General features: G+C 42.0%; 1 protein-coding gene and 24 non-coding genes across 25 annotated transcripts; all 25 read right to left on the minus strand.

The window, feature by feature from the left end:
• Positions 1 to 506: 506 nt before the first annotated feature.
• On the minus strand, positions 507 to 579 carry trnaf-gaa (transfer RNA phenylalanine (anticodon GAA)). Its single transcript has one exon. It is a non-coding gene; the product is annotated as a tRNA-Phe (tRNA).
• Positions 580 to 1,002: 423 nt separating this feature from the next.
• On the minus strand, positions 1,003 to 1,075 carry trnaf-gaa (transfer RNA phenylalanine (anticodon GAA)). The gene has a single exon. It is a non-coding gene; the product is annotated as a tRNA-Phe (tRNA).
• A 438-nt stretch (positions 1,076 to 1,513) lies between these two features.
• trnaf-gaa (transfer RNA phenylalanine (anticodon GAA)) lies at positions 1,514 to 1,586 on the minus strand. Its single transcript has one exon. It is a non-coding gene; the product is annotated as a tRNA-Phe (tRNA).
• A 438-nt stretch (positions 1,587 to 2,024) lies between these two features.
• trnaf-gaa (transfer RNA phenylalanine (anticodon GAA)) lies at positions 2,025 to 2,096 on the minus strand. Its single transcript has one exon. It is a non-coding gene; the product is annotated as a tRNA-Phe (tRNA).
• A 436-nt stretch (positions 2,097 to 2,532) lies between these two features.
• trnaf-gaa (transfer RNA phenylalanine (anticodon GAA)) lies at positions 2,533 to 2,605 on the minus strand. Its single transcript has one exon. It is a non-coding gene; the product is annotated as a tRNA-Phe (tRNA).
• A 434-nt stretch (positions 2,606 to 3,039) lies between these two features.
• trnaf-gaa (transfer RNA phenylalanine (anticodon GAA)) lies at positions 3,040 to 3,112 on the minus strand. The gene has a single exon. It is a non-coding gene; the product is annotated as a tRNA-Phe (tRNA).
• Positions 3,113 to 3,543: 431 nt separating this feature from the next.
• On the minus strand, positions 3,544 to 3,616 carry trnaf-gaa (transfer RNA phenylalanine (anticodon GAA)). The gene has a single exon. It is a non-coding gene; the product is annotated as a tRNA-Phe (tRNA).
• Positions 3,617 to 4,036: 420 nt separating this feature from the next.
• On the minus strand, positions 4,037 to 4,109 carry trnaf-gaa (transfer RNA phenylalanine (anticodon GAA)). Its single transcript has one exon. It is a non-coding gene; the product is annotated as a tRNA-Phe (tRNA).
• Positions 4,110 to 4,532: 423 nt separating this feature from the next.
• trnaf-gaa (transfer RNA phenylalanine (anticodon GAA)) lies at positions 4,533 to 4,605 on the minus strand. The gene has a single exon. It is a non-coding gene; the product is annotated as a tRNA-Phe (tRNA).
• Positions 4,606 to 5,037: 432 nt separating this feature from the next.
• On the minus strand, positions 5,038 to 5,110 carry trnaf-gaa (transfer RNA phenylalanine (anticodon GAA)). Its single transcript has one exon. It is a non-coding gene; the product is annotated as a tRNA-Phe (tRNA).
• Positions 5,111 to 5,547: 437 nt separating this feature from the next.
• trnaf-gaa (transfer RNA phenylalanine (anticodon GAA)) lies at positions 5,548 to 5,620 on the minus strand. Its single transcript has one exon. It is a non-coding gene; the product is annotated as a tRNA-Phe (tRNA).
• Positions 5,621 to 6,048: 428 nt separating this feature from the next.
• trnaf-gaa (transfer RNA phenylalanine (anticodon GAA)) lies at positions 6,049 to 6,121 on the minus strand. The gene has a single exon. It is a non-coding gene; the product is annotated as a tRNA-Phe (tRNA).
• Positions 6,122 to 6,552: 431 nt separating this feature from the next.
• trnaf-gaa (transfer RNA phenylalanine (anticodon GAA)) lies at positions 6,553 to 6,625 on the minus strand. Its single transcript has one exon. It is a non-coding gene; the product is annotated as a tRNA-Phe (tRNA).
• A 434-nt stretch (positions 6,626 to 7,059) lies between these two features.
• Positions 7,060 to 7,132, minus strand: trnaf-gaa (transfer RNA phenylalanine (anticodon GAA)). The gene has a single exon. It is a non-coding gene; the product is annotated as a tRNA-Phe (tRNA).
• Positions 7,133 to 7,566: 434 nt separating this feature from the next.
• Positions 7,567 to 7,639, minus strand: trnaf-gaa (transfer RNA phenylalanine (anticodon GAA)). Its single transcript has one exon. It is a non-coding gene; the product is annotated as a tRNA-Phe (tRNA).
• A 435-nt stretch (positions 7,640 to 8,074) lies between these two features.
• On the minus strand, positions 8,075 to 8,147 carry trnaf-gaa (transfer RNA phenylalanine (anticodon GAA)). Its single transcript has one exon. It is a non-coding gene; the product is annotated as a tRNA-Phe (tRNA).
• Positions 8,148 to 8,582: 435 nt separating this feature from the next.
• On the minus strand, positions 8,583 to 8,655 carry trnaf-gaa (transfer RNA phenylalanine (anticodon GAA)). Its single transcript has one exon. It is a non-coding gene; the product is annotated as a tRNA-Phe (tRNA).
• A 438-nt stretch (positions 8,656 to 9,093) lies between these two features.
• Positions 9,094 to 9,165, minus strand: trnaf-gaa (transfer RNA phenylalanine (anticodon GAA)). The gene has a single exon. It is a non-coding gene; the product is annotated as a tRNA-Phe (tRNA).
• Positions 9,166 to 9,595: 430 nt separating this feature from the next.
• Positions 9,596 to 9,668, minus strand: trnaf-gaa (transfer RNA phenylalanine (anticodon GAA)). Its single transcript has one exon. It is a non-coding gene; the product is annotated as a tRNA-Phe (tRNA).
• A 438-nt stretch (positions 9,669 to 10,106) lies between these two features.
• Positions 10,107 to 10,179, minus strand: trnaf-gaa (transfer RNA phenylalanine (anticodon GAA)). Its single transcript has one exon. It is a non-coding gene; the product is annotated as a tRNA-Phe (tRNA).
• A 435-nt stretch (positions 10,180 to 10,614) lies between these two features.
• On the minus strand, positions 10,615 to 10,687 carry trnaf-gaa (transfer RNA phenylalanine (anticodon GAA)). Its single transcript has one exon. It is a non-coding gene; the product is annotated as a tRNA-Phe (tRNA).
• A 438-nt stretch (positions 10,688 to 11,125) lies between these two features.
• On the minus strand, positions 11,126 to 11,198 carry trnaf-gaa (transfer RNA phenylalanine (anticodon GAA)). The gene has a single exon. It is a non-coding gene; the product is annotated as a tRNA-Phe (tRNA).
• A 438-nt stretch (positions 11,199 to 11,636) lies between these two features.
• trnaf-gaa (transfer RNA phenylalanine (anticodon GAA)) lies at positions 11,637 to 11,709 on the minus strand. Its single transcript has one exon. It is a non-coding gene; the product is annotated as a tRNA-Phe (tRNA).
• Positions 11,710 to 12,149: 440 nt separating this feature from the next.
• trnaf-gaa (transfer RNA phenylalanine (anticodon GAA)) lies at positions 12,150 to 12,222 on the minus strand. The gene has a single exon. It is a non-coding gene; the product is annotated as a tRNA-Phe (tRNA).
• A 5,357-nt stretch (positions 12,223 to 17,579) lies between these two features.
• On the minus strand, positions 17,580 to 20,365 carry opn1lw1 (opsin 1 (cone pigments), long-wave-sensitive, 1). Its single transcript, XM_049573968.1, has 6 exons — positions 20,263 to 20,365; positions 19,180 to 19,476; positions 18,877 to 19,045; positions 18,135 to 18,300; positions 17,808 to 18,047; positions 17,580 to 17,702 (listed from the first exon to the last, which is right to left on the minus strand). Exons 1-6 carry the CDS (start codon positions 20,363 to 20,365, stop codon positions 17,604 to 17,606), a joined length of 1,074 nt encoding a protein of 357 aa, XP_049429925.1. The 3' UTR covers positions 17,580 to 17,603.
• Between the last annotated feature and the right edge of the window lie 6,529 nt (positions 20,366 to 26,894).

A 26,894-nucleotide genomic window follows, 5' to 3' on the forward strand; every position in this document is an offset into this window, starting at 1 on the left:
AGTCGTTGGACCCCGAGTTTATCTGAAAGTAAAGCTGTTTTGGGGATACCAGCCAATGAAGGATCACACGTGGAAGAGGCATTTTATTGTTATCATTGTTATTTCATTCACTTCAGCATAAAACAACACTTTATTAAAACTGTTGGGACTGAAAACATCGAAATACATCCTCTGGGAACCGCGAATTTATGAAAGCATGTATTTCACTTGAGTACAAAAATCTACTGCTAGCTATAATCATTTTTTCTGAATTATTATTTCAAATTTCTGAGAAATGTTTTAATGAAAAATGTTCTTTTTTAAATCTGAGCTAACAGAATGAACCCAGGATTGAACAAGGAGGATAGAGCAGCCGAGGAGGGATCTTGGGATGAACCCATGGATAGATGGATGAGTTGCAGCAAACCCATGTGAACACATGAAGGTAGAAACAGAGAAAGTTCTCCAATCACACTGCTCCAAGTCAGGAGCTCTAATCAAATGACCTCAAAACGCAGCTCTCCTTCTGCCGAAACCCGGGATTGAACCAGGGACCTTTAGATCTTCAGTCTAACGCTCTCCCAACTGAGCTATTTCAGCTCAAAATGCTACAAACTGGTGGTCACAAGATCCAAAAAAAATCAAAGTGTGTGGAAAATATGAAATACATTTCAGAAAACAACTTTACACACATCGTTAGGGGGCTGTAGCTCTGTCACTTAGCATCGAACTTTGCTGCAGTTAACGCTTGTGTATCCTGGCTTCCCTCCCCTCTCTTTGTCTCCTCAGAACGCATTTGCAAATTGAGATGTCCTCAAAGATGGTGAGTCTCAATCTTTTTCCAGGTCATGTGATGGAGGATGGAGGAGTCAAGGAGGGATCTTGAGATGAACCCATGGATAGGTGGATGAGTTGCAGGAAACCCATGTGAACACATGAAGGTAGAAACAGAGAAAGTTCTCCAATCACACTGCTCCAAGTCAGGAGCTCTAATCAAATGACCTCAAAACGCAGCTCTCCTACTGCCGAAACCCGGGATTTAACCAGGGACCTTTAGATCTTCAGTCTAACGCTCTCCCAACTGAGCTATTTCGGCTCAAAATGCTACAAACTGGTGGTCACAAGATCCAAAAAATATGAAAGCGTGTGGAAAATATGCAATACATTTCAGAAAACAACTTTACACACATCATTAGGGGGCTGTAGCTCTGTCACTTAGCATCGAACTTTGCTGCAGTTAACGCTTGTGTATCCTGGCTTCCCTCCCCTCTGAGGACCTCCTCTCTCTTTGTCTCCTCAGAACGCATTTGCAAATTGAGATGTCCTCAAAGATGGTGAGTCTCAGTCTGTTTCCAGGTCATGTGAACGAGGACAGAGCAGCCGAGGAGGGATCTTGGGATGAACCCATGGATAGATGGATGAGTTGCAGGAAACCTATGTGAACACATGAAGGTAGAAACAGAGAAAGTTCTCCAATCACACTGCTCCAAGTCAGGAGCTCTAATCAAATGACCTCAAAACGCAGCCCTCCTTCTGCCGAAACCCGGGATTGAACCAGGGACCTTTAGATCTTCAGTCTAACGCTCTCCCAACTGAGCTATTTCGGCTCAAAATGCTACAAACTGGTGGTCACAGGATCCAAAAAAAATCAAAGCATGTGGAAAATATGCAATACATTTCAGAAAACAACTTTACACACATCATTAGGGGGCTGTAGCTCTGTCACTTAGCATCAAACTTTGCTGCAGTTAACGCTTGTGTATCCTGGCTTCCCTCCCCTCTGAGGACCTCCTCTCTCTTTGTCTCCTCAGAACGCATTTGCAAATTGAGATGTCCTCAAAGATGGTGAGTCTCAATCTTTTTCCAGGTCATGTGATGGAGGATGGAGGAGTCAAGGAGGGATCTTGAGATGAACCCATGGATAGGTGGATGAGTTGCAGGAAACCCATGTGAACACATGAAGGTAGAAACAGAGAAAGTTCTCCAATCACACTGCTCCAAGTCAGGAGCTCTAATCAAATGACCTCAAAACGCAGCTCTCCTACTGCCGAAACCGGGATTGAACCAGGGACCTTTAGATCTTCAGTCGAACGCTCTCCCAACTGAGCTATTTCGGCTCAAAATGCTACAAACTGGTGGTCACAAGATCCAAAAAATATGAAAGCGTGTGGAAAATATGCAATACATTTCAGAAAACAACTTTACACACATCATTAGGGGGCTGTAGCTCTGTCACTTAGCATCGAACTTTGCTGCAGTTAACGCGTGTATCCTGGCTTCCCTCCCCTCTGAGGACCTCCCCTCTCTTTGTCTCCTCAGAACGCATTTGCAAATTGAGATGTCCTCAAAGATGGTGAGTCTCAATCTTTTTCCAGGTCATGTGATGGAGGATGGAGGAGTCAAGGAGGGATCTTGAGATGAACCCATGGATAGGTGGATGAGTTGCAGGAAACCCATGTGAACACATGAAGGTAGAAACAGAGAAAGTTCTCCAATCACACTGCTCCAAGTCAGGAGCTCTAATCAAATGACCTCAAAACGCAGCTCTCCTACTGCCGAAACCCGGGATTGAACCAGGGACCTTTAGATCTTCAGTCTAACGCTCTCCCAACTGAGCTATTTCAGCTCAAAATGCTACAAACTGGTGGTCACAAGATCCAAAAAAAATCAAAGTGTGTGGAAAATATGCAATACATTTCAGAAAACAACTTTACACACATCGTTAGGGGGCTGTAGCTCTGTCACTTAGCATCGAACTTTGCTGCAGTTAACGCTTGTGTATACTGGCTTCCTCCTCTGAGGACCTCCTCTCTCTTTGTCTCCTCAGAACGCATTTGCAAATTGAGATGTCCTCAAAGATGGTGAGTCTGATTCTTTTTCCAGGTCATGTGATGGAGGATTGAGGAGTCTAGGAGGGATCTTGAGATGAACCCATGGATAGTTGGATGAGTTGCAGGAAACCTATGTGAACACATGAAGGTAGAAACAGAGAAAGTTTTCCAATCACACTGCTCCAAGTCAGGAGCTCTAATCAAATGACCTCAAAACGCAGCTCCTTACTGCCGAAACCCGGGATTGAACCAGGGACCTTTAGATCTTCAGTCTAACGCTCTCCCAACTGAGCTATTTCAGCTCAAAATGCTACAAACTGGTGGTCACAAGATCCAAAAAAAATCAAAGCATGTGGAAAATATGAAATACATTTCAGAAAACAACTTTACACACATCATTAGGGGGCTGTAGCTCTGTCACTTAGCGTCGAACTTTGCTGCAGTTAACGCTTGTGTATCCTGGCTTCTCTGAGGACCTCCTCTCTCTTTGTCTCCTCAGAACGCATTTGCAAATTGAGATGTCCTCAAAGATGGTGAGTCTCAGTCTGTTTCCAGGTCATGTGAACGAGGACAGAGCAGCCGAGGAGGGATCTTGGGATGAACCCATGGATAGATGGATGAGTTGCAGGAAACCTATGTGAACACATGAAGGTAGAAACAGAGAAAGTTCTCCAATCACACTGCTCCAAGTCAGGAGCTCTAATCAAATGACCTCAAAACGCAGCCCTCCTTCTGCCGAAACCCGGGATTGAACCAGGGACCTTTAGATCTTCAGTCTAACGCTCTCCCAACTGAGCTATTTCGGCTCAAAATGCTACAAACTGGTGGTCACAGATCCAAAAAATCAAAGCATGTGGAAAATATGCAATACATTTCAGAAAACAACTTTACACACATCATTAGGGGGCTGTAGCTCTGTCACTTAGCATCGAACTTTGCTGCAGTTAACGCTTGTGTATCCTGGCTTCCCTCCCCTCTCTTTGTCTCCTCAGAACGCATTTGCAAATTGAGATGTCCTCAAAGATGGTGAGTCTCAATCTTTTTCCAGGTCATGTGATGGAGGATGGAGGAGTCAAGGAGGGATCTTGAGATGAACCCATGGATAGGTGGATGAGTTGCAGGAAACCCATGTGAACACATGAAGGTAGAAACAGAGAAAGTTCTCCAATCACACTGCTCCAAGTCAGGAGCTCTAATCAAATGACCTCAAAACGCAGCTCTCCTACTGCCGAAACCCGGGATTGAACCAGGGACCTTTAGATCTTCAGTCTAACGCTCTCCCAACTGAGCTATTTCGGCTCAAAATGCTACAAACTGGTGGTCACAAGATCCAAAAAATATGAAAGCGTGTGGAAAATATGCAATACATTTCAGAAAACAACTTTACACACATCATTAGGGGGCTGTAGCTCTGTCACTTAGCATCGAACTTTGCTGCAGTTAACGCTTGTGTATCCTGGCTTCCCTCCCCTCTCTTTGTCTCCTCAGAACGCATTTGCAAATTGAGATGTCCTCAAAGATGGTGAGTCTCAATCTTTTTCCAGGTCATGTGATGGAGGATGGAGGAGTCAAGGAGGGATCTTGAGATGAACCCATGGATAGGTGGATGAGTTGCAGGAAACCTATGTGAACACATGAAGGTAGAAACAGAGAAAGTTCTCCAATCACACTGCTCCAATTCAGGAGCTCTAATCAAATGACCTCAAAACGCAGCTCTCCTACTGCCGAAACCCGGGATTGAACCAGGGACCTTTAGATCTTCAGTCTAACGCTCTCCCAACTGAGCTACTTCGGCTCAAAATGCTACAAACTGGTGGTCACAGGATCCAAAAAAAATCAAAGCATGTGGAAAATATGCAATACATTTCAGAAAACAACTTTACACACATCATTAGGGGGCTGTAGCTCTGTCACTTAGCATCAAACTTTGCTGCAGTTAACGCTTGTATCCTGGCTTCCTCCTCTGAGGACCTCCTCTCTCTTTGTCTCCTCAGAACGCATTTGCAAATTGAGATGTCCTCAAAGATGGTGAGTCTCAATCTTTTCCAGGTCATGTGATGGAGGATGGAGGAGTCAAGGAGGGATCTTGAGATGAACCCATGGATAGGTGGATGAGTTGCAGGAAACCCATGTGAACACATGAAGGTAGAAACAGAGAAAGTTCTCCAATCACACTGCTCCAAGTCAGGAGCTCTAATCAAATGACCTCAAAACGCAGCTCTCCTACTGCCGAAACCCGGGATTGAACCAGGGACCTTTAGATCTTCAGTCTAACGCTCTCCCAACTGAGCTATTTCGGCTCAAAATGCTACAAACTGGTGGTCACAAGATCCAAAAAATATGAAAGCGTGTGGAAAATATGCAATACATTTCAGAAAACAACTTTACACACATCATTAGGGGGCTGTAGCTCTGTCACTTAGCATCGAACTTTGCTGCAGTTAACGCTTGTGTATCCTGGCTTCCCTCCCCTCTGAGGACCTCCTCTCTCTTTGTCTCCTCAGAACGCATTTGCAAATTGAGATGTCCTCAAAGATGGTGAGTCTCAATCTTTTCCAGGTCATGTGATGGAGGATGGAGGAGTCAAGGAGGGATCTTGAGATGAACCCATGGATAGGTGGATGAGTTGCAGGAAACCCATGTGAACACATGAAGGTAGAAACAGAGAAAGTTCTCCAATCACACTGCTCCAAGTCAGGAGCTCTAATCAAATGACCTCAAAACGCAGCTCTCCTACTGCCGAAACCCGGGATTGAACCAGGGACCTTTAGATCTTCAGTCTAACGCTCTCCCAACTGAGCTATTTCGCTCAAAATGCTACAAACTGGTGGTCACAAGATCCAAAAATATGAAAGCATGTGGAAAATATGCAATACATTTCAGAAAACAACTTTACACACATCATTAGGGGCTGTAGCTCTGTCACTTAGCATCGAACTTTGCTGCAGTTAACGCATGTGTATCCTGGCTTCTCCTCTGAGGACCTCCTCTCTTTGTCTCCTCAGAACGCATTTGCAAATTGAGATGTCCTCAAAGATGGTGAGTCTCAATCTTTTTCCAGGTCATGTGATGGAGGATGGAGGAGTCAAGGAGGGATCTTGAGATGAACCCATGGATAGGTGGATGAGTTGCAGGAAACCATGTGAACACATGAAGGTAGAAACAGAGAAAGTTCTCCAATCACACTGCTCCAAGTCAGGAGCTCTAATCAAATGACCTCAAAACGCAGCTCTCCTACTGCCGAAACCCGGGATTGAACCAGGGACCTTTAGATCTTCAGTCTAACGCTCTCCCAACTGAGCTATTTCAGCTCAAAATGCTACAAACTGGTGGTCACAAGATCCAAAAATATGAAAGTGTGGAAAATATGCAATACATTTCAGAAAACAACTTTACACACATCATTAGGGGGCTGTAGCTCTGTCACTTAGCATCGAACTTTGCTGCAGTTAACGCTGTGTATCCTGGCTTCCTCCTCTGAGGACCTCCTCTCTCTTTGTCTCCTCAGAACGCATTTGCAAATTGAGATGTCCTCAAAGATGGTGAGTCTCAATCTTTTTCCAGGTCATGTGATGGAGGATGGAGGAGTCAAGGAGGGATCTTGAGATGAACCCATGGATAGGTGGATGAGTTGCAGGAAACCCATGTGAACACATGAAGGTAGAAACAGAGAAAGTTCTCCAATCACACTGCTCCAAGTCAGGAGCTCTAATCAAATGACCTCAAAACGCAGCTCTCCTACTGCCGAAACCCGGGATTGAACCAGGGACCTTTAGATCTTCAGTCTAACGCTCTCCCAACTGAGCTACTTCGGCTCAAAATGCTACAAACTGGTGGTCACAAGATCCAAAAAAAATCAAAGCATGTGGAAAATATGCAATACATTTCAGAAAACAACTTTACACACATCATTAGGGGGCTGTAGCTCTGTCACTTAGCATCGAACTTTGCTGCAGTTAACGCTTGTGTATCCTGGCTTCCCTCCCCTCTGAGGACCTCCTCTCTCTTTGTCTCCTCAGAACGCATTTGCAAATTGAGATGTCCTCAAAGATGGTGAGTCTCTTTTTCCAGGTCATGTGATGGAGGATGGAGGAGTCAAGGAGGGATCTTGAGATGAACCCATGGATAAGTGGATGAGTTGCAGGAAACCCATGTGAACACATGAAGGTAGAAACAGAGAAAGTTCTCCAATCACACTGCTCCAAGTCAGGAGCTCTAATCAAATGACCTCAAAACGCAGCTCTCCTACTGCTGAAACCCGGGATTGAACCAGGGACCTTTAGATCTTCAGTCTAACGCTCTCCCAACTGAGCTATTTCGGCTCAAAATGCTACAAACTGGTGGTCACAAGATCCAAAAAATATGAAAGCGTGTGGAAAATATGCAATACATTTCAGAAAACAACTTTACACACATCATTAGGGGCTGTAGCTCTGTCACTTAGCGTCGAACTTTGCTGCAGTTAACGCCAGTGTATCCTGGCTTCCTCCTCTGAGGACCTCCTCTCTCTTTGTCTCCTCAGAACGCATTTGCAAATTGAGATGTCCTCAAAGATGTTGAGTCTCTGTCTGTTTCTCGGTCATGTGAACGAGGACAGAGCAGCCGAGGAGGGATCTTGGGATGAACCCATGGATAGATGGATGAGTTGCAGGAAACCTATGTGAACACATGAAGGTAGAAACAGAGAAAGTTCTCCAATCACACTGCTCCAAGTCAGGAGCTCTAATCAAATGACCTCAAAACGCAGCCCTCCTTCTGCCGAAACCCGGGATTGAACCAGGGACCTTTAGATCTTCAGTCTAACGCTCTCCCAACTGAGCTACTTCGGCTCAAAATGCTACAAACTGGTGGTCACAAGATCCAAAAAAAATCAAAGTGTGTGGAAAATATGAAATACATTTCAGAAAACAACTTTACACACATCGTTAGGGGGCTGTAGCTCTGTCACTTAGCATCGAACTTTGCTGCAGTTAACGCTTGTGTATCCTGGCTTCCCTCCCCTCTGAGGACCTCCTCTCTTTGTCTCCTCAGAACGCATTTGCAAATTGAGATGTCCTCAAAGATGGTGAGTCTCAATCTTTTCCAGGTCATGTGATGGAGGATGGAGGAGTCAAGGAGGGATCTTGAGATGAACCCATGGATAGGTGGATGAGTTGCAGGAAACCCATGTGAACACATGAAGGTAGAAACAGAGAAAGTTCTCCAATCACACTGCTCCAAGTCAGGAGCTCTAATCAAATGACCTCAAAACGCAGCTCTCCTACTGCCGAAACCCGGGATTGAACCAGGGACCTTTAGATCTTCAGTCTAACGCTCTCCCAACTGAGCTACTTCGGCTCAAAATGCTACAAACTGGTGGTCACAGGATCCAAAAAAAATCAAAGCATGTGGAAAATATGCAATACATTTCAGAAAACAACTTTACACACATCATTAGGGGGCTGTAGCTCTGTCACTTAGCATCGAACTTTGCTGCAGTTAACGCTTGTGTATCCTGGCTTCCCTCCCCTCTGAGGACCTCCTCTCTTTGTCTCCTCAGAACGCATTTGCAAATTGAGATGTCCTCAAAGATGGTGAGTCTCAATCTTTTCCAGGTCATGTGATGGAGGATGGAGGAGTCAAGGAGGGATCTTGAGATGAACCCATGGATAGGTGGATGAGTTGCAGGAAACCCATGTGAACACATGAAGGTAGAAACAGAGAAAGTTCTCCAATCACACTGCTCCAAGTCAGGAGCTCTAATCAAATGACCTCAAAACGCAGCTCTCCTACTGCCGAAACCCGGGATTGAACCAGGGACCTTTAGATCTTCAGTCTAACGCTCTCCCAACTGAGCTATTTCGGCTCAAAATGCTACAAACTGGTGGTCACAAGATCCAAAAAAAATCAAAGTGTGTGGAAAATATGAAATACATTTCAGAAAACAACTTTACACACATCGTTAGGGGGCTGTAGCTCTGTCACTTAGCGTCGAACTTTGCTGCAGTTAACGCTTGTGTATCCTGGCTTCCCTCCCCTCTGAGGACCTCCCCTCTCTTTGTCTCCTCAGAACGCATTTGCAAATTGAGATGTCCTCAAAGATGGTGAGTCTCAATCTTTTTCCAGGTCATGTGATGGAGGATGGAGGAGTCAAGGAGGGATCTTGAGATGAACCCATGGATAGGTGGATGAGTTGCAGGAAACCCATGTGAACACATGAAGGTAGAAACAGAGAAAGTTCTCCAATCACACTGCTCCAAGTCAGGAGCTCTAATCAAATGACCTCAAAACGCAGCTCTCCTACTGCCAAACCCGGGATTGAACCAGGGACCTTTAGATCTTCAGTCTAACGCTCTCCCAACTGAGCTATTGCGGCTCAAAATGCTACAAACTGGTGGTCACAAGATCCAAAAAATCAAAGCATGTGGAAAATATGCAATACATTTCAGAAAACAACTTTACACACATCATTAGGGGCTGTAGCTCTGTCACTTAGCATCGAACTTTGCTGCAGTTAACGCTGTGTATCCTGGCTTCCTCCTCTGAGGACCTCCTCTCTCTTTGTCTCCTCAGAACGCATTTGCAAATTGAGATGTCCTCAAAGATGGTGAGTCTCAATCTTTTTCCAGGTCATGTGATGGAGGATGGAGGAGTCAAGGAGGGATCTTGAGATGAACCCATGGATAGGTGGATGAGTTGCAGGAAACCCATGTGAACACATGAAGGTAGAAACAGAGAAAGTTCTCCAATCACACTGCTCCAAGTCAGGAGCTCTAATCAAATGACCTCAAACGCAGCTCTCCTTCTGCCGAAACCCGGGATTGAACCAGGGACCTTTAGATCTTCAGTCTAACGCTCTCCCAACTGAGCTATTTCAGCTCAAAATGCTACAAACTGGTGGTCACAAGATCCAAAAAAAATCAAAGTGTGTGGAAAATATGAAATACATTTCAGAAAACAACTTTACACACATCGTTAGGGGGCTGTAGCTCTGTCACTTAGCATCGAACTTTGCTGCAGTTAACGCTTGTGTATCCTGGCTTCCCTCCCCTCTGAGGACCTCCTCTCTCTTTGTCTCCTCAGAACGCATTTGCAAATTGAGATGTCCTCAAAGATGGTGAGTCTCAATCTTTTTCCAGGTCATGTGATGGAGGATGGAGGAGTCAAGGAGGGATCTTGAGATGAACCCATGGATAGGTGGATGAGTTGCAGGAAACCTATGTGAACACATGAAGGTAGAAACAGAGAAAGTTCTCCAGTCACACTGCTCCAAGTCAGGAGCTCTAATCAAATGACCTCAAAACGCAGCTCTCCTTCTGCCGAAACCCGGGATTGAACCAGGGACCTTTAGATCTTCAGTCTAACGCTCTCCCAACTGAGCTATTTCGGCTCAAAATGCTACAAACTGGTGGTCACAAGATCCAAAAAAAATCAAAGTGTGTGGAAAATATGAAATACATTTCAGAAAACAACTTTACACATCGTTAGGGGGCTGTAGCTCTGTCACTTAGCATCGAACTTTGCTGCAGTTAACGCTTGTGTATTCTGGCTTCCCTCCCCTCTGAGGACCTCCTCTCTCTTTGTCTCCTCAGAACGCATTTGCAAATTGAGATGTCCTCAAAGATGGTGAGTCTCAATCTTGTCCAGGTCATGTGATGGAGGATGGAGGAGTCAAGGAGGGATCTTGAGATGAACCCATGGATAGGTGGATGAGTTGCAGGAAACCTATGTGAACACATGAAGGTAGAAACAGAGAAAGTTCTCCAGTCACACTGCTCCAAGTCAGGAGCTCTAATCAAATGACCTCAAAACGCAGCTCTTCTTCTGCCGAAACCCGGGATTGAACCAGGGACCTTTAGATCTTCAGTCTAACGCTCTCCCAACTGAGCTACTTCGGCTCAAAATGCTACAAACTGATGGTCACAGGATCCAAAAAAAATCAAAGTGTGTGGAAAATATGCAAGACATTTCAGAAAACAACTTTACACACATCATTAGGGGGCTGTAGCTCTGTCACTTAGCATCGAACTTTGCTGCAGTTAACGCTTGTGTATCCTGGCTTCCCTCCCCTCTGAGGACCTCCTCTCTCTTTGTCTCCTCAGAACGCATTTGCAAATTGAGATGTCCTCAAAGATGGTGAGTCTCAATCTTTTTCCAGGTCATGTGATGGAGGATGGAGGAGTCAAGGAGGGATCTTGAGATGAACCCATGGATAGGTGGATGAGTTGCAGGAAACCCATGTGAACACATGAAGGTAGAAACAGAGAAAGTTCTCCAATCACACTGCTCCAAGTCAGGAGCTCTAATCAAATGACCTCAAAACGCAGCTCTCCTACTGCCAAAACCCGGGATTGAACCAGGGACCTTTAGATCTTCAGTCTAACGCTCTCCCAACTGAGCTATTTCGGCTCAAAATACTGTAAACTGATGGTCACAAGATCCAAAAAATATGAAAGCGTGTGGAAAATATGCAATACATTTCAGAAAACAACTTTACACACATCATTAGGGGGCTGTAGCTCTGTCACTTAGCATCGAACTTTGCTGCAGTTAACGCTTGTGTATCCTGGCTTCCCTCCCCTCTGAGGACCTCCTCTCTCTTTGTCTCCTCAGAACGCATTTGCAAATTGAGATGTCCTCAAAGATGGTGAGTCTCAATCTTTTTCCAGGTCATGTGATGGAGGATGGAGGAGTCAAGGAGGGATCTTGAGATGAACCCATGGATAGGTGGATGAGTTGCAGGAAACCCATGTGAACACATGAAGGTAGAAACAGAGAAAGTTCTCCAATCACACTGCTCCAAGTCAGGAGCTCTAATCAAATGACCTCAAAACGCAGCTCTCCTACTGCTGAAACCCGGGATTGAACCAGGGACCTTTAGATCTTCAGTCTAACGCTCTCCCAACTGAGCTATTTCAGCTCAAAATGCTACAAACTGGTGGTCACAAGATCCAAAAAAAATCAAAGTGTGTGGAAAATATGAAATACATTTCAGAAAACAACTTTACACACACATCGTTAGGGGGCTGTAGCTCTGTCACTTAGCATCGAACTTTGCTGCAGTTAACGCTTGTGTATCCTGGCTTCCCTCCCCTCTGAGGACCTCCTCTCTCTTTGTCTCCTCAGAACGCATTTGCAAATTGAGATGTCCTCAAAGATGGTGAGTCTGAGTCTATTTCCAGGTCATGTGAACGAGGATAGAGCAGCCGAGGAGGGATCTTGAGATGAACCCATGGATAGATGGATGAGTTGCAGGAAACCTATGTGAACACATGAAGGTAGAAACAGAGAAAGTTCTCCAATCACACTGCTCTAAGTCAGGAGCTCTAATCAAATGACCTCAAAACGTAGCTATCCTTCTGCCGAAACCCGGGATTGAACCAGGGACCTTTAGATCTTCAGTCTAACGCTCTCCCAACTGAGCTATTTCGGCTCAAAATACTGTAAACTGATGGTCACAAGATCCAAAAAATATAAAAGCGTGTGGAAAATATGCAATACATTTCAGAAAACAACTTTACACACATCATTAGGGGGCTGTAGCTCTGTCACTTAGCATCGAACTTTGCTGCAGTTAACGCTTGTGTATCCTGGCTTCCCTCCCCTCTGAGGACCTCCTCTCTCTTTGTCTCCTCAGAACGCATTTGCAAATTGAGATGTCCTCAAAGATGGTGAGTCTCAATCTTTTTCCAGGTCATGTGAACGAGGATAGAGCAGCCGAGGAGGGATCTTGAGATGAACCCATGGATAGATGGATGAGTTGCAGGAAACCTATGTGAACACATGAAGGTAGAAACAGAGAAAGTTCTCCAATCATACGGCTCCAAGTCAGGAGCTCTAATCAAATGTAGGGTGATCAAGCCTGTTTATTCCGGATTCACACCAATGGAGTTAGTTTAGTTTAGTTTATTTGTTTCACATAAGTTTAGTACAAGTACAAAACTGTGCAAGGTGGGAACGAAGCCTCTGCAGGCTTGTACAGAGTTCCACACCTGGTGGACTTTCACTCAGCTTCCTGACATCAAAGACGAATTGGTGACCAACCACTGGGTCACTTCACAGACAGACTCAGCCACATGGTCTGAAAGGTGTTTCAAACATAACTTTAGTATTTAACACGTTGGTGTCATGCAGGAAGAAGAGGAAGACTCAGCACCAGGTCCCCTATGGTACAGACGACTGTGTGTACTGTATGTTAATGTGATAACACCTTTCCCTGCAGTTGTCTTTTAAGAGGAAAGACAGAAACGTGGATTCTAGGAACCGGCATGTTTCGATTGTAATTTTATGTTTCACCTTTCTTTCTATTTCAGTGCATATACATACACATGTACATATATATTTGATGTTATAACAGGATCACCATGTATAACATCTTAATCTAAATTAGTAGTGTCTGTTGACCACGTATCTACTGTATAAGTTGGTAATATCCTGTTGCAGACAATGTGTGTTTGGTACCATTCAATAGCAGACAGTGCCACGTTGATAAATATGGAAGTATTGGAAATGTTCCAAGCTTCATTAACCATCTAGGAAGCAATTAAAGTAAATTAAACTTTAAACTAAGCAAAAGTGCAGGAGGGGAGGAGTGAAATGTCCTGCCAGTGACAGTGAACTGCTCTGACTGGACATCAGCCTGAGAAGACAGCTGGCAAGGCCAATCACAGCACAGAGGCCGGAGCCTGCCTGCCAGTCTCAAACCCTTGGAACAACTATAAGATGAGTGAGGTTAAAGAAGAGAGAGAGAAAGGAACAAAGAACTTGAAGAAGAACTTTTGAGAAGCCGGCGGGCCATGCTGGGCTCCATCCAGCGTGACCCGCCGGGCAGTTCCATGGCATCCTGGGCAGAACTGAACATGCTAGAACCCAACAGAAAGAACTTCATGCCACAAAGCCGGCCAATTCCTGTGTCCTGGACCAACAAGGTGAGGACTGAAAAAAGGCAGACTCCTGCATGCCCACACTGGGTGTGTGAAGATGGCCGACATGGAGAGACTCCCTCACCCAAGCCAAGGTTGCCATGTGGGCTCAGGAACACCCAAAACTGCCCCATGGGACAGCACCAGGAGCAGCACACCAAGGAGCAGCAATGCCTTTTCCTCTTCCCCCTCCAGAGCATCTTCTTCCTGCTCTGCTACAACTCAGGTGAAACAACATCATTTTCCTTTGCTGGGATTTGATGCGTAGTTTAAGTATGGTAGGGAGCATTATATAAAACTAGGATTTCCCCTAAGTTTTCAGATGTTTCTCCTTTTTGCTTCCCATGCCTCTCAGCTGTTGAATGGTGCTTTTCACAGGTCCATGTCAAAGTTTCCTCTGCTAATTATCTTACCATTGCTCACTGCTTCATCTGGTTCACTCTGGTCAGTCGTTCATTCATTCATTAGCATCGCTGTATTCATTTCATTCCACTCATAGTTGCATTTACTCATTGTCTTGTCTGTTGTTAGTTGTATTGTGTCTTGGTCTCCTGTGTCAGTAGTATTAGAATAAATGTTTGGCTATGAAGTCGTCGTCTTGGTTTTCTGTAAGATTACATTCAGTCACTTTACGGGTGCAAAGATTCTGGCTACTTGAGCTCTATTTGAATTGACAACTGATAATTAATAATTAAAGTGTGTTAAACATTTTTTTTGTCTGATCAACAAGAGGTGTGGTTTTATTAGTCTGACTATGAAATTATATTGCTGGACAAATAATTAAAGTGGTAATGTTTAATAATTCTTATTAACGTCACTTTCTGCTAATATTGAGCTAATCAAACCCTACAGTATTCATGGTGAAAAACGTAGGCACCTGAATAAACTGTTTATGATCAAATTAAAATTTACATATATGTAATGGTGGAGAATTTTTACTTAATAAATGCTGCCACAAAATAAATTATAAACTACATAACAACCAATATTTCATTACATTAACATTACAGCTCCATTTCAGCTGCGGAGCGCCTGTCCATCTGTCTCCGGTGAGTAGCAGTTTATTGTTGTGTCAACAACTGGACGTCAGGGTGTCAAGAGTTGGGAGAATCTCAACGCTGATTGGCTTTCGCGGCACAGCGTCACGCGAATTCGCCTCAAAAGTTCAAAATTTTCAACTCGAGCGATGAGGCGATGGACGCGAATTTCGCGTCTATCGCACTGCGCCTACGACGAGCGAATTTGCGAATTCACGTTTGGTGGGTACACAACATAACACGCATCTGTGGAAATAGGCCGCACTTGAGCATCCGTCCAGGCCGCGGAGGTCAGGCCAGGGGGCTGTGGAGGTCAGGCCTGGGCGGGACCATAGGTGAGTGGATCCCAAGTCTCGAGCCCTGCCCGGGACCACGGGTGGCAGCTCCTGGCACTTCCACTGTAACCCAAAACGAGTGCTCACGATAACCAGATGAGCAGATAACGTCAACTAGGGAAAATAAAATGAAAACACCACAGTTGTAGCCTGTTAGCTAACATGAGCTAAACTAGCTAACAGCTAACGGAAGATCACGTTAGCTGGTGGGGACGTGTGCTATATACACCTAGTCGTGCCTCACCACTCACCAGGAACCTCTATAACGGTCACAGCATAAACAACAAAGCTATTTTCTGCCAATTTATTCCAGTTAGCTTAACGTTACCTGAAACCAACTGCGATGAGATACTGTGTCCCGCGAGCTCAGTTCCAAACAAACACCGCCGAAATGAAATTCTCCCTTCTGTGGCAACTTCCGTATGTGGGCGGGTATATTCTACGGCACTGGGCCAACCCAAAGCCGACGTAACAGAGACATTTGATGAGCTGGGACAAAAGAGTATTAAATTTAAAGATATCATATATATATGGCGCACGTGTGTAAATTAACAGTCCCTTTATTCCAAAAGTGGTAAAGAAAGCAAGAGAAGAACATTTAATTTACAGGGCTTTCCCTGGAGGGTGGGAGTGGATGAACCCGGTTAAAGAGTACCCGCCTGGCCGGGATGCTCTAAAACTAAGGCGAGTGCGCCCACAAGGAGGCAGGGATCATTTCATTGGTCAACAGTAAATCTGGCATTCTGTTGGTTGGGGGATTTTGACAGGGTTGTTACACAAAAAAATCCAAGCGCAGGGCAAAAAACAGTTTGAGCGCGAGGAGAAATGCTGAAGCTCGAGCAGGCAATCTGTGCGAGCAAATGGTATCTGAGTGCAGGCACACAGTTTGAGCAGAAACAGAGTAGATCCAAGTGCGAGCAGAGGCTATTTGAGTGTGAGGGCAGGGTTTTTGAATGTGAAATCAATAAATAATGCTCTCAAACTGATAAACCACTCTCTTGAATAAAGATAGGGATAAAGCTGCATAGCTAATCACTTTCCCCATTTCAAACAAGGTTGCTTGTAAACTAACGTTATGTTAGCTAATGGAATGTTTGCAATAGCCCATGAGGTAGCTGCACATTTCAGTTGAAGATTTTTTGCTTCAATAATATATATGGTTACATGATGTAATTTTTAAAGCTAGCAGGCTTCAGCTGAAACATACAGTTAGCTTGTAGGCTACTAGCAAACAATATAGTAGCTAGCACAAACTTGCAAGTAGCCCCTACAGTGGTTAGCTAGTAGTATATTTTTAATGCACACTTGGAGGGGATTTCAGGGGCTCAGCTTCAGCAATTTCTGTCCACTTCTTTCATTCACTCTATCATTTATCTTGTCATCACAAATGTGAGGACGTGTGAAAGAGACACTCCTGTGTCTCTTCATAATATATAAACGCATAATCATTTGTAAATGATGAGCAACATTCATGCGTGACATTATCACAAGTCATGCATTAATTTGTACCCTTAATGTGAAGATTTACCCAGTAATTTGTATTCAAATATCAGTAAATTGTATTTGATTTTTAAGTAATGCCGAACTCATTTTCAGGGCCTGGAATGATATGACCACGTTTGCATGCGATCAAGCCTACAATGCCATGCCTACCACTGAGCTGAATCTCCTTAATGAAACGTGTTTACCAAATGTATTATTATTGAGCTAGTCAGGTGGGCTACCTCTGAAGATGCACAGAATGAAATAGGGAGTTTTGCAGTGGGAACAAAGGAGATAGGGACATTATTATGTAATGGTTATCAGTAAACTGTTTACGGGTAGATGTACTCAAATCTTTAACTAGAGAAAAAAAAGCTATACAACAATGTTGAAATACTCTGTTATAACGAAAGGTATCAAAAGTAAAAGTGCTCATTATGCAAAATGGTCTATTTCAAAATGTAAGGTTCACTTTAATGTTACTGCTGGTGAAGTTGGGGCTAATATTAATTGCATATTGATTGATGTCATAAGGGTTTCAACTCAATGATTAAGAGAATCTGGAGGAATAGTCTTGAACTGATGACTCTCAGAATGAATCCTCAATTCAATCAAGTACTTTTACTGTACATGAGAGATGCTATGTCTTCTACTAGAGAATGTCTACCAAGATGCACTATCTGGAGCTGCTCCATAAACCCATTCATTTTTTCAAAGTTGTTTCAAGAAATAAAATGTGGATATGTTCTCTTAATAAACTAACAATAACACCAATGATAAGGAAAATGTTCTAACTATACCTAATTAGCTCTTCATTGGTAGTTATTAAAAATCATCAAAAGGAAAACTTTCAGTGCCCTTCATATTTTAATGTTCATCTAAAAAAACACTCATATATACAGTAATTGTCCGTTTTCTTTATGTATATTTTTATATATTTTGCCAGAAAGCTATATTTACTAAGAAAAAAAAAACAAATAACATAATATATATTTACTGTACAAAACTCAATGGGTCACAGTGAGAACATCAACAGCTTTATGCAGGAGCCACAGAGGAGACCTCTGTCTTTGATGTAGATACTTCAGAGCCATCATCCACTTCTTTGCCAAAGAGTTGCATGATGCATGTACGAAACTGATAGAAAGAGAAACACAAAGGTCCGTTAAAAAATATAAACCAAACACATCTGATTTAGACATAGAAAACTGATCAATGTGGCAGTGCGACTGTTGTGCCCACCTGCCGGTTCATAAAAACGTAGATAATTGGGTTGTAGATGGTGGCGCTCTTGGCAAAGTACGCAGGCATTGCAGCAGCCAGAGGATGGAAGGCATATCCAGGGTTAGCTGCAGCAAAGCACGCAAAAAAGGTGTACGGCCCCCAGCAGAGACAATATGCCAAGATCATGACAACGACCATTCTGGATACTTCTTTCTCAGCTTTCTGGGTTGACTCTGATTCCTTCTGCTGCATGGCAACCTGTGAGCCACAAATAAACACTGTGAGACTCTGTCAAGCTATGATGTACTTCAGATAGACTATAAAACTGCAGGTAAGATAACTTACAGCACGGATAGCCAACCAGACTGCAAGGTAGCACAAGATGATGATAGCCAGAGGGATGAAACAACATGTAGTCATAAGAACAATCATGTAGGACTGGACTCCAGGGTAGTCACTTCCACTGAATACATCAGGTCCACAGGAAGTCTTTAGTCCATGAGGCCAGTACCTGATAAAGAAAATATTGAGTTTGCACATCCACTGATTCAGTTGAGGAAACAGTGTGTAAGATTTAGGGGAATTCAGTGGCATCTATCAACAAGGATTGCCGATTGCAACCAGGTGTAACTTCTCCCGGTGAGACTGTCTTCAGTGTTCATTGTTTAGGAGATTTATAGCGGGAGCCGAATTATCCCCAGAAGTCTCTTCCTCTTCAAAACAAAAAGACCCAGTGATTAAAACCAGTAAAAACACTGAATAAAGCAGTTTCACATTGCAAATCAGTGTTTTTCTGATGCTCTCATCACGGAGGGGCTGCTAACTATGCAGGGCAGAGTGAAAACATGAAAACATGAATTTCATTCTGGGCTACTGTAGAGACATGTCAGTGAACATGATCTCTGTGGATGCGTACCCGCACCATATTCAGATATAATTAGCTCATTCTAAGAAAACGAAAGGTGACTGTACACTAAAGAAAACATACTAATTATGTGATATTCCATTTTTTCCAGTATATCCCCCTAAATTTCACACACTGGACCTTTAAAACCCATTTTTGATTTTAAAAAACACATCACGCTACCTGCTCCATCCAAAGATAGGCGGAGCACACCACGCTGCTGCCCAGGTCCAAGAGAACAATATTCCGGCTGTAGCCCATTTGGCATCAAACTTGATGTTTCCAAAAGGTTTGCAAACAACTACCCATCTCTCCCAGGAGATGATAGTCAGGGACCAGAGAGCAGTTATGCCTGTGTGAAGAATAAGGATACTCAGTGAAGGTATTTTAACTCTCAGCCTGATGTCATTTGCAACACCAACAATCCTCTTTCCAAACTATTTCCAAACTCCTTCCAATCAAAGAGAAAGAACTGTGAACACTCACCACAAACTGAGACAATGTAGCCCTCAAAGACGCACATTGGGTGTCCTAGAATGAAGTAACCGAAAACCTGGTTGCATACACTGATGGTGCTGGCAAAAACTGTCTCTCCGAGATCAGCAATTGCAAGATTGACCAAGATCCAGTTCAGAGGGTGACGCAGTTTCTTGAACTTTGCTGTGGCCACCAAGACGAGACCGTTGGTGAAGACTGATAAGACAACCACTATAAACATCCAAACTGTTGCAACGTTGTAAACCCATCGAGGAGCAATGTGGTAATTGGGACCCTCAAAGGGATCTGAGAAAAAAAAGCAATTTCATATTTAGTATCACAAATTAGAATCATATGTGGTCCACACTGTCTCATTTTGTAAGGCCTACAAAACAATACCTCTTAGAAACAACACATATTTATATATTAGTCAATGTTACATGTACTGTATGAATGAGATATAAGTCTAATTTTTGTGATTTTAACTCAAAATCCTTTTTAAAAATGTGAATATACCACAATTAGGCCTATAACTTCATGACATTTGAATCAAAGTGTGGTTAAAGCTGCATTAAGCTGCAGAAAATGGAGACAGAAAATACTTTTAAAAAACAACACAACAGACCTGCATACTGTATATCCACAGTGTCCGAATTTACACTGTCTTGTTTAATAGCTCGGAAGCAAATGGTTTATGTGTGATTACGCTCAGTCTCAGGTAAAGAAACAGCAGAAATCTTTAATTTGTTTAATTATACAGAGTAGTGTCAGCATGCAGTCAGTTGGTATGTAACACCAAACATAAAATTACTGAAGTCAGCAAAATACAGTGGTGAATCATTAGATTTAATTCAGGTTCTATTGGCAAACAGTGTCTAGATTTTGCTCTAACACACCAATCTAATTATTTGTATAATAATAATAATTATTATATAAAACTTAATTTAATTTTCACCTTTCATACAAGAAATGCAGCCCAAAGTGCTTTACATAAGGAAAAGACATGCACTGAGTGCTTCACAGGAAAAAGGATGAACGTTTTTATAGCTATGGAGCGCAATTGACATGCTACATAAAATGATAATACCATACCTCTGGTATGATTGCTGTTTGTGTAAACAAAGGCAGATCCTCTTGTTGTCTCTTCATTGTACCGCCTGGCAGCAAATACCGGTTTTCCCCACTCCTCTGCCATTCTGATTATTAGAGGATGAACCTCAGCTGTCAATTTTTTTGACCCTCGCAGCCTCCTTGAGTGACTGGTGCAACACATCCAACATTAGCTTTTATACTTGTGCTTCAGAGACCTCTGATAGGATTAGGTAGTTAGGTTAGCAGTATAGTGTCATGCTTGGCAATGATACTCAGCCACAGGACAACCCTAGGCAAACCCATTTGAACTGTAATTAAAACTATCAGCTTACCTTAAGACACAAAATGCCCAAATAATCTTGTTAGAAAACGGATGTCCATCCACTCCGGATTAGTTGCAAGATTTTAATTTCCATCATTTGCCGTCATTGGGACCAGCAGTAGCTAATACTGCCTCTTTCGTACAACTATAGCAATGTAGAAATGATAAACTAAATATCAATCAGTCAATCAATCAAACTTTATTTATATAGCGCCTTTCATACATCAAAAATGCAACCCCAAAGCGCTTATATATAATATGTGTATAAATGAGAATTGAAGCTTTAGAACCAGTGTATATTTTCATATGACATATCACAGCAGAACTGTGCATATCAGCTTATTTGTATAATGTGTGTGATAAATATGCATGTGGACTCTGGTGGGCATGAAAGGACAGCCAAGTCTTAAAGCAGCTTAATTGGACAACTGGTGACCCATGAAACTGTTATAGCTACAGTCACAGTTGTTGGCGTGTTAGTGTGGTAAGACACTTTTAATCCCTCCAGAAAGATAGTTCACATCAGAGCACTGGATTTTTCGGCTCTCGTGTGACCTGTAACTCACATCACAGTCCTCATGTCAAGGACAAAATGATATTTATTGGAAGGACTTTTGAAGAAGGCTATCAAAAGGATGCCACAAACAAAAAAGCATGCACAAGCTTCCGTTATTTGTGTCAGTGAGTCAATGAGTGTCTTTAGCCAAGAGGCAGGATTTACAGCTAAAATTACAATGAACAAAATAAACAATAAAATAAGAAGAAATCAGGGCAGTGTTTTCACATTATAAAAATACAAAGATGCAGCTTAGTTGGGGTCTGTGAGGATGACCATGTGAGATGCTGGAATGGAGCCCATGAAGTCTGTCAAAATCTTATTGCTGTTTATTATTTAATTTACTCACACAGGTTTGATTTGATTATGGCAAATACCCTAATTGTCAAACTTTCACTACTTATTATTAAGTTGGACATGATTTAACTGTGCAAGATTTCACTGGGGATTTTTGACCGCTTTGGATTTAATTATAAATATATATGTATATATATATAGATATATACATATACATATATGCTATGCACAGATTTTTGGCAAAATGAAGCTGAGTGACAGCTGTGTCTGTCCAAAGCTCTTCAGTTCTGGGTATTCCCAACAGGATTGTGTCTTTAAGGGATAAGAGCAACCAGTGATTAAGGAATTTAGTGTCCTCTTGCATACTTAAAGTTTGCTAACAATGTTAACTCAGTGTACTTAAAGTTTGTTAACAACGTGCTGTCCTTCAGTCAACCTTAAGCAGGTTATTTAGACCAGCACACTCACTGGATCCAAACTACCGAGTGGTGCTGCTGGTGAGGTGACTTCAGTGAGGGAAAACTTGTGGGGAATGTCAACCATAAACAAAAGAATTTGTGGCATCAGACAACAATATCAGTTTGGAGAAAATTATAGGAGTAGCGAGAGGCTGCAGTGGACAAATCATGGAATTACTGGGACAGTTCACCTCAAAATCAAAAATACAAAGTTTTCCCTTTTACCAGTAGTACTATTTGTCTAGATTGTTTTGGTGTGAGTTGCAGAGTGTTGGAGATATCAGCTGTAGAGATATCTGCTTTCTCTTGACTATAATGGAACTAGATGGCACTCAGCTTGTGGTGCTCAAAGTGCCAAAAACAGGGAGTCCGGAAGTCATGACCCATTTACTCAAGATAATCCACAGGCCTTGTTGTGAGTTTTCATGGAGGGACTATTTTCTTCCTAACAAACTACAGCCACAAATTATATTACCACATAGAGGTAAAGCGTGCATCTATTCATGGATGAGAGGCTCATGCTTGACAGTTTGAGACGTAAACATTTGTAGCGTCCTCCTCAGCTGAGATGGGACATTTGCTAGCTCAGTGGTGTGAGATGAACTAGCAGCATATGCTTTAAGGAATGCATGACTCATGATGAAATAATGTGTGAATTAATGCAGGCTCATTATTTTCTGTTGCTCACCATTACCACCCTGTTCACTGACATTTCGGTATGTTATAATAGGTACAGCACAAGTGTAAAACAGTAAATTTGACGGCTGAATTCCATTTTGTTTTTTCAGTTTCATGGTCCAGGTCCTGGCTCACTGTCACACTGTGTGGTTCAACTGTCGTAGGAACAGCTACTTTTCCATCCAGTCAAAATGCCTGCTGTGAAAGTGGTCTATTATGAGGGGCCTATAACACATGATTGTTCAAACCCTTCAAATCATCATCATCAGTCATCATCATTATCACCTCATTGTCATTCCCAGGGCATCAAATACTGACACTTTCACAGTCAACATTTGTATGTGGGATCCATGTGGTTAGTAAAGGAGCCTAAAAGAAGGGCCCTGTATGGGATCGTCCATGGGTTCCATAATGACTCCATGCCAATTGCCCACATGGGTGGCTTCACCCAAGTGGGTCCCAGATAAGATGCCTATTTTGGCCCATACCCACTTGGTACCCAGGTAGCCGTAGTATAGGGGGCCCACTAGGGTAAACCCACCCATGTGGGCAATTGACATGGGGCCATTGTGGAACCCATGGACAATCACAAAAAGGGCCCATTTTTCAGCTCATGGGGCCCACATACAAATGTTGACTGGGAAAGCATCAGTATTTGATGCCCTGGGAATGACAATGAGCTGGATTGTTTGTTATGTTGTCATTTGTTCAAGTATAACATGCTTTATTGTAATATTTATGATTATTAGCCTTTAGTCCAGAGGAGAGGGCAGACCTTTTTTTCATAACCCTTCAATAAAAAACCAAAAGTGTCAACATTGTGTGGGCACTTGTGAAAGTCCCCACATGTCTTACGAGTCAGATGCTTGACAGTAAGTCATATTACTGACATTACTGTCAGTACAAATAAACAGTATAATTCACACTGTATCAGGGATTGTTAGGTAGCAGCTGTTGTGGCAGCAGTGTCTCCCCAAATAGTGTTGAACCTCTAATCAGAACCTGGTTGATCTAGATCCAGATTTGTCTTGTCCCCAAAGACCAAAGCAGATTATACGGACAACCTGAGTTCTTCCATAAAACAGATTAACATAGAGTAATTACTTCTGGCATGGTCACTCCGTAACACTTTAATCTCTCCGGAACAACAGTTCACTTCAGGAGAAAGCAGAGGTTAATTAAAGCTGCTGTAGTGGTTTAGTTTAAGCCGTTGATTCTTTTTTTTTTTTTTCCCCAAGTCCACGTCTCACTCAAGTAGTTGGCTTCCAGATTTGATAAGAACTCCATGTAGGACACGGACTGCACATCAAAAAGAAGAGGATGGATCCTGAAACTAAAGAAATCTGTAAACTTTTCTTATATTTTCCTTTATTTACAATTATGTCTCTATTTATACTAGTACTTAACTTCACTGAATTTTCATCATTGTTTATGAAGTAATACTCCTTTAACTAATGTCTTAGGGGAGAGATTTTTGTTTTCAGTGAGAATATATTTACTTAGCTAGCTAATGCTTTCTTACTGCTACTGATTCCTATTTCCATGTGATGCTGTGATGTTTCGGGGGTAGGTCCAGAATTCCGCTAGTTCTGAACTATTCGTAGTTGGTAAAAGTTCACTACTAGAAGAACTCGGATTTGCTCCCGACTACCAACGGGAATCTCCATGACAACCATGATCTGGTGTGAAGGTCTGGTTTATACCCTTGCTGTCTGAATAGCTGTAGTGTGGATATGTATTACACTGGTGTGGAGTGAACAGAGTCCATTTGCTACTCATCATGTTCACTTCACATCAGGTAATAATCCTGTTCTCAGATTTGTGTGCAGATGTTGTTGAGGGATGCTGTGATGACCAGAATATCCCTTTTTTACCTTTGCTTTTCCCTGCAGCACAGATGACCCATGATGGCCTAAAACCCAGAGGCAGTAGTGTGGTATTTCCAAGTATTGACTCATTGATTTTCATCTCCTCTCAGCAGCATGACAGGCAGACAACATGTAGCCACCTATGTTTAGTTGTAATCTGAACACACAGGCAACAGTTGGGTACAATACTGAGGCAAGTGTTTCTGTGACAGGTTTTAACTGCTTAATTAAATGTTTCGGTAACACTCTCTATGCAGCCCTCTTTATTATGCATTATAAACAAACTTGTAATGCACTCACACTGTTTCCATGCATTGTTTACATGTATACTTACGAAAAGCAGTGCATCAGAATTCATATGTAACCTACAAATACAATCATGTGACAGCTGCACTGACGAGAGTAAAGAAGGAAGTAGTGCTGCAGGAATGAGTCCCTTGTCTCAAAGGCTTTTTTTGAATGGTAAAGTCATGGCAGTAAAGTAATGTGACCGCATACTAGTTCATTTATAGCCTAATGTTAGCTTTTTACTTCTGGTGATTGCATTTATGCTTCAAAAAAATCATAAAGGTGGTGTTTATTTGTGGAGATTATCTTGCTGAACAAAATGTGTTAGTATCAAACATTTTGTTTTTGTTCTTTTCCCACAGAGCTTATTTCCTTCAATAATCCAGGATCCAATATCTTTTTGTTGAGGGAGCCAGGGTGATGGTAACATCTGGGCTGGCCTACAAATAAATGTCACTCTTGCACTGCTCTATAAAGAGTGAAAGTCCGCACAAGGAGGCAGGGTGGGGTGGTGGATGGATCAGACAAACACAGGACTTTCCCCAAAGACAATCAGGGTTAGTGTCTTTATTATAAAATATGTACTCACCATGTTTCTTTTGCTAAACCTAATCTGTGTAACTTCACGTCGCAACATGACACCATTCATGGGACGCTACATCGGCTATTATACAAACAGTTGTATGAGGATATGTTGATGTATTATAATCTGCCTCAGGCATTTTGAAATTATAGTTATAAGCAAGTATCATAATATTTTATTTGCATTTTTGAATTCTATTGCACCAATCTTATTGTATTATAATTCTCATAGATGTGATACAATACAATCATTTTATGTGTTGTATTTCCGTCATAAGTTGTTAGACATTTTACAATGTGTTGTTGTTTTTGCATAGATTTGATATTTTTTCCACTTTACTTAAAGCAAACAGTTACCTCTTACAGTGATTTAAATCCAGCTTGTAATATTTTCTGTCTATACGTCCTCAGGAATTTTATTACTTCACTTAAATGGCTATTTAGAGTAAATTATAATCACATTACAAAGCATTATAAAATTATTGTAATGCATTGAGAATTATAATACACTTTGATCCTTGCAAAAATGTCAGTTAGTGACTGTTATTTATAAAATATTATGACACTAGACCTTATAAGTCATTGTAAATGCTTTATAATGTTTTCTGATCATTGTTTTAAAGCATTAAACATATTTATGAGTACTAATATAAATAATTATACAGAGCACATCAGTGTATCATGTTTTTTATTAAAAGTATGTTTGTAATGCCTTGTAGTCATGGGGTCAGAGAAAATGTTACTGAATTGTCTCACATAAATAATGAAATGTAAACACTAGTACTATGTGAGTACCTACACAGAGGTTAATGTGTAATCCTCTTCAGTTAACCCTCTTTAGCTCATTGTATTAAAGCATTTGAAAACTAGTGCATGTAACTGCTTTAAACTGAGAGTCATTCATCATTATAAGAATACATTTTGTTTCCAGAGCACTTATTATCATTTATCAAAGTGGACACAAGGGGAAAATTATTCATGCTTAGATTGTATGACAATATGTGTATGAGTGTGTGTGTGTGTGTGTGTGTGTGTGTGTGTGTGTGTGTGTGTGTGTGTGTGTGTGTGTGTGTGTGTGTGTGTGTTTGTCTGCCAAGTTATCTGAACTCCGCAAGGTAAAGCCTTTAAGTCTGTGCTCCTTGAGTGAACTAGTGATCCACGTACCCGCAGCATTGTTGGCAACAGGTAAGAATGACTGACAGACTGGATCTAATCTGAGTTTGGCAAAGTGTTTCCATTCTACAGATGACCTTGAGTCATAGATATAAACAGTATAATATATAATTAAATGTTTCTTAATATTATGGTGTGTAATAGGCCTATACAATATATTCATACAAGTTGTTGTGCTATAAAAACTACGGCCCTTGACAGTGTTTTCAAGTGATTACCTCACCCAGATGTACTCAGTTACAGTACCCATGGTATCAGCTGTGACCAAAGCAGTATGGCGCCATCTGCTGGCTAAATGTTGACTCGTCTTTTACACTACAGTGACATCTGATATATTGGATTTTATACATTTGAATGAATTGAATGATGATTCAAAAGAGAGTGCTGCATTTATTTATGTATTTATTTTA

This window comes from Epinephelus fuscoguttatus, linkage group LG1 (genome assembly GCF_011397635.1).
Source record: "Epinephelus fuscoguttatus linkage group LG1, E.fuscoguttatus.final_Chr_v1".
NCBI classification, from domain to species: Eukaryota; Metazoa; Chordata; class Actinopteri; order Perciformes; family Serranidae; genus Epinephelus; species Epinephelus fuscoguttatus.

Excerpts from the sequence above, each read along its gene's own strand:
- opn1lw1 (XM_049573968.1), bottom strand. The coding sequence starts at position 20,365 with ATGGCAGAGGAGTGGGGAAAACCGGTATTTGCTGCCAGGCGGTACAAT. Across the intron at positions 19,477-20,262 it reads AAACAGCAATCATACCAGAG|ATCCCTTTGAGGGTCCCAAT; the intron begins GTATGGTATTAT and ends TTTTTTTCTCAG. Across the intron at positions 17,703-17,807 it reads ACGTTTTTATGAACCGGCAG|TTTCGTACATGCATCATGCA; the intron begins GTGGGCACAACA and ends TCTTTCTATCAG.